The 5,131-nt window shown below is 39.6% G+C and overlaps 1 protein-coding gene across 3 annotated transcripts in view; it reads right to left on the minus strand.

Annotated features, from left to right (window-relative positions):
* Window positions 1-3,066: 3,066 nt before the first annotated feature.
* DOK5 (docking protein 5) overlaps window positions 3,067-5,131 on the minus strand; it is an 84,844-nt gene continuing 82,779 nt past the window's right edge. For all 3 annotated transcript variants that reach the window (XM_042466234.1, XM_042466235.1, XM_042466233.1), the window contains one exon: window positions 3,067-3,630. In XM_042466234.1, coding sequence (XP_042322168.1) covers window positions 3,572-3,630 — 59 coding nt within the window. In that variant the 3' untranslated portion in view covers window positions 3,067-3,571. The remainder of the gene's footprint in view (window positions 3,631-5,131) is intronic.

The following is a 5,131-nucleotide window of genomic DNA, read 5'->3' on the forward strand; positions in this document are numbered from 1 at the left end:
TTTTGGATTTTGGATTTTGGGGAAGGAGGACATAATGTGTACTTGTTGCACACACTTTTTACCACCTTGGGAGCTTATCGCACATACTTTTGCCCCTCATCTGGGCATGGGCAGCAGATGCACGTGGCTGAGTGAAAATGCATTTTATTGCATGCCATACTATCCTCAAGGCATCCCCATGCTATCACCTGGCTCTAAGCCATCCCCAATCAGGGCTCAGCCTTGTGATTTTGCTCAGCCAGAAAGCTTCCATCTTTCAAAATTCATGTGCCTGAGCTCTGATCAGGGACAGCTTGGCGCCAGGCAATGGCATAGGAATGCCTTGGGTACAATATGTCATGCAATAAAATGTGTTTTCACTCCGCCACATGCGTCCCCTGCCTGTGCCTAGATCGGGGGCAAAAGTGTGAGTAACACACTCTTTGGTTGGATTCCTCTGGTCATGTTTCAGCTTATCAACAACATTCCCATTGGAGCTCCAGGATTTAAGCAGCTTAACTGGATGCATGCCTGCAGACATTATACTGTAATTTTTGTATGTTGGACTTGCATGCTTAGAATCTAAAGATCAGTGTACATAAGTAAGAAGTCTGGTTAGAGCCTGGGAAAGTGGATTTGTTCTTATTCAGAACTTGGAAAACCATTTCAAAAAAGTCTGGGTGTTCTGAGAAACATTTTTTTTAAATATGTTTTTCAAGGTCTGTTTTCTAATATTAATTGATATTTGGCAACAACATTTGTAGCTCCTGATTTCCAGTATGCTTCTCCAATTCACAGTACACTTTTGTATAGACTGGAAAATTGGGCATTTCTTACTTGTGTTGGTTTTGGTATTGTAAAAAGAAATGTGAGCTGTTACATATTGTTTCAGCACATGCAGAAAAAGTAAACAGTGCTAGGGCAACATCTATTGGGAGAATGAAGCACTACAATTAAATCTATAAAGAAATAATGATGCATGGCAAAATCATTCTTCATGCAATCAATCATGGTTCATGATAGGATGGGAAAAGTCTCTGCAGTTCCATGTTCATACGTCATTTAATATACAAGCTGGAAGCCATCATGAAGAAATGCCAAGGCCAGGATGCACATATGAGGCCCTCTGTGGAAAAGAAGCCTAATGTAATCAGATGCATTCTGGTTGTTGTTTTGTTTTTAAGAATAAAATGAAAGAAGATAAAATGAACAATGCTGCACATATCTTTGATTGCAAAAAAACAACAACAAAACACTCTTGTGCACAGCATGAAACCAAAAATAACTATAGCCCATTAGCCATACAGGTAATGTCTCACTGGGCACTTCATGAATTCCCTTTTTGCAGTCTTTCCCCCAAAAAACATGAAAATCTGAAATCACAGCTGGTCATGCATACCACAGGTCATGACTCTTCCTACATTTCCCCCCTTCAATATGGCATGTATTGTTTTGCTTTTTAGACGCCCTTCTATGGTTCATCTTATTGCTGTGATATAGAATTGGATATATCTCACAACATGAGCCAGCAAACATTTGGGAAATTTGGCCTGTGATCCCAGTATTGAACCATTCACGCAGTAGTTCAAGGCCACAACCCTTTGTTATGTTTGAAGAGGCTTCCGCAATAGCATAATAAAATGGCTGCAGGCAGCACACTAACAGGGAGACACATAAGTCATTTCTGCCAATAGAGAAGGGCTGCCCTGCCAGCTCCCAATCTTCTTCAGAGCTAGCAGAGCAGCATTCTTGGGTGGATAAAAACAGCCTTTTCTCTCCTCATATCAGGAACTGCATCATGCCTGCCATGTTTGAAGTGTTAACCCAGAAGGAGATCTCTCCATTTTCTTGATGTGAAATTGTGTTAATGTGCTCTACAATACAGTGGACACTTGGTATCCACTGGGGTTTGGTTCGATCCCCACCCACCCCACCCTGGTGAATACCAAAATTTGTGTATGCTGAAGTCCCATTATATGCAATGGTCTAGTAAAAGGGTGTCCATTATATCAAACAGAAAAATCAAGGTTTGCTTTTTGGAAAGGAGTTGGGTGGGGGGCAGAATTTGAATATTTTCAGGCTGTGGATGTTTGAGTCTGTGGATAAAGAATCCATGGATATGGAGAAATGACAGTACTGAAGTAAAAAGATGGGACATACAGTGTACTGTTTATTAATAGAGATTGTTAATAAAGGAGCCCTGGTGGTGCAGTGGTTAAATGCCTGTACTGCAGCCACTCACTCAAAACCATAAGGCTGCGAGTTCAATACCAGAAAAAGGGCTCAAGCTTGACTCAGGCTTGCATCCTTCCAAGGTCACTAAAATGAGTACCCAGACTGTTGGGGGCAATTAGTTTACAGTTGTAGACCACTTAGACACTGTTAGTTCAGTATGAGGCGATATATAAATGAAGCTGTTTGTTTGTTTATTGTTGAACACATTCCTTTCTGGTGGACAGGTAGAAGGAAGGGAGTTGAGTTTGGCTTGAGAATATCAAAGGTCACTTTCCTGGGGACACGGGCAGAAGATATAAAGGAGATGGGCTCCATAGCAACAGAAAAGGAAACAATTCTTTTGCTTTAGTAATGAATAAGAAGGTAGCCCACCAAAGATTTGAAATTGTGTGTGCTTTAATTACGCCTTGCTGATGCTTGCTATTTAGTTCTGACAACAACCGTCTCTGGTGTACATCTCTAGTTGCTGAATAAAGGTTTTCTGAGTTTTACTACTGAAGCCTAGATTTCTGAACTAAGGAACTACCAGACTTGACACACTGCTGCATTACGGTGCTCTAAAATGCCTTGAAGGGGCACAACCAAGTGTCTTTAAGAGAAGTCTGGCCCAAATTACATCTTGTTAACATGTGAGTCAAGCACTATTGTTGTTTATGCCAGGTGGAATGCTAACAGAACCCTGAATGTGTCACTTCTGTTTATGTTCTCAAACTGTGCCTTTCAAAAAATGTGCATACAACATTTCCCAGGATGCAGGAAATAACTTTTAAAATTATTTTTAAACTTCTAAAAGACATATGTTCAATTCTATGAAATAAGCATAAACCAAAAGAAAAGATAACTGTATTTTTAATAACTTAGACGAGTCTTAACCAGACCTTTAATAGACAGGGACAACAGATTCCAGTTCCTAAAAACTGGTCACCATTCTGAAAAGTGCTATGCTCAGTGATGAGTCAGGACACTGAAGTGAAGGAAAAATATACAAAGACTGTAAACTACATTACCTAAAATACCATTGAAATGAATCAAGGAAATCTTCAACAATTCATACCAGAGGACAAAGCATCAACCGATATCAATTATATTCAAGGGGAGGGGGAGGATCACACTGCAGGAGAGCTCTGTATTTCTAGATGTATGTAACTATCAAATGTAGCAACTTTCCAAAGTTATCTTCAGGTTGCATTTCATTCAATCAAATACTTTGTAAAAATCATATTGCAATTCTAATCCAGTCTTCCTCTTTTCTAACTGCTTCATTTTTGTTGTCCAGTGTCAACAAAAGCTTCTTCACAGTTAGTTCATTGCAACACAAGGGCACACACACATTTTGAAAGTCCTTGGCTCTCTTTTATCAATGCTCTGATCGGTAGGTAGGGAAAGTTTCTGTTCGATGGATCTTCAGTGGACTTTCTTCTCCAAACCAAGCCAAAAGCAGGAAGAAATAGCAACAGGTTAGTCAACTATTATTAATTTAACGCCCAATAAATGCTTAGCTCTGGCCATGTGCTTAGGAACTAAAGATGTAGTTACTGGGGAGGGGAGTGAGGACATTGTTTTTGTCCTCACTCCCCTCCCCAGTAACTACAATCTTTTTTTCAAATTCATTGAATTTTTTCAAATTCATTCAAATTCAATTTTTTTCAAATTCATACAATCCCAAGGCAAGCCTACCAAAGGTTTTCTTGGCAAGAGTTGGTCAGAGGGGGCTTGCCATTACCTTCCTCTGAGGCTGAGTGTGTGACTTGCCCAAGGTCACCCAGTAGGTTTTCATGCCCAAGTGGAGTTTGAACCCTGTTCAACATCTAAACAACTATAACATCCTGGTTTTTAATGAGGGCATTATTCCCCTCCAATAATTCTGCTCCCCCATGTTCAGAATTGTGTTGTAATGCTAAAAGTACCCACCTTCTCATTCCCTGACAAATGAAAGGTTATACTGTATAGCACTGAACATACCAGTCCTGGCCACTAGATGTCCTTCAGAGATTGTAAAACAAGTCATTAACACTGCTGTGTGAGGAGAAACTGCATTAATATCTATAGTATTCCCACATTAACAGAAATGACGAGGATGGGGGAAGTTTGAATTCTACTGATTAACCTCAGCTAGAGTAAACACATGGAATCTATTGCTCATTGATGTCAAACAGATAGAGAATGATTTGGTGGGTCTACTCTAGTTGGTACTAACAATAGGATTAAGACCTAAATATTGCAAAATGTCCTATGCTCGTGTGTGAGAAAATATAAGCTAATACACCTGCAATGTTTTTGCAACTGTTTAGGCTAAGTGCAGAAATGAAAGGAAGGAAGTGGCCCTTCATGTATAATGGATGTATGAGGATATTCATAACAAAGTTGCTGTATTCTCTGCTCATTAATAGAATAGATTGACTTTGAGTTGTAAACCTGCATAATTTCAAAGAACTAACAATAAGATTTAGGTCATTATTTTTTTCAATTTTTTAACAGTCCTTGGAGAAACAAAGAATTAAATAAAAAGAGTATGGGCTTTGTTTCAGAGTTGGTGAAGTCTGAAAAGTTACGAGAGTGAGCAAAAAGCTTGACAGACTGAAAGCAACTTGAAGAATGGCTGTTTGTATAGAACATCATCAGCCAAGAAAATCTGCCAAACAGGCATTCTTTATGAGTACATTTTTTAAAAAAAGGAAAACATAGGTGTGCATTCAGCTAGCCTGAAGAAGAAGAGCCCTCCCTGCAGTTTATCTCCCTTGGTCCAGGCCTCAGCAGGAGAGAATAACCACTGGACCTCATCCCCTTCCCCACCACTTTCCCTTCTCCTTTTGTGTCATGTGTTTTAGTTTGTAAGCCTGAGGGCAGGGAACCATCTATTTAAAAATAATGAAATCTCTCTGATAGCCTTTAGGGCTGAAGGGTGGGGTATAAACAT

The sequence above is a fragment of the Sceloporus undulatus genome, chromosome 4 (genome assembly GCF_019175285.1).
Source record: "Sceloporus undulatus isolate JIND9_A2432 ecotype Alabama chromosome 4, SceUnd_v1.1, whole genome shotgun sequence".
Lineage (NCBI taxonomy): Eukaryota > Metazoa > Chordata > Lepidosauria > Squamata > Phrynosomatidae > Sceloporus > Sceloporus undulatus.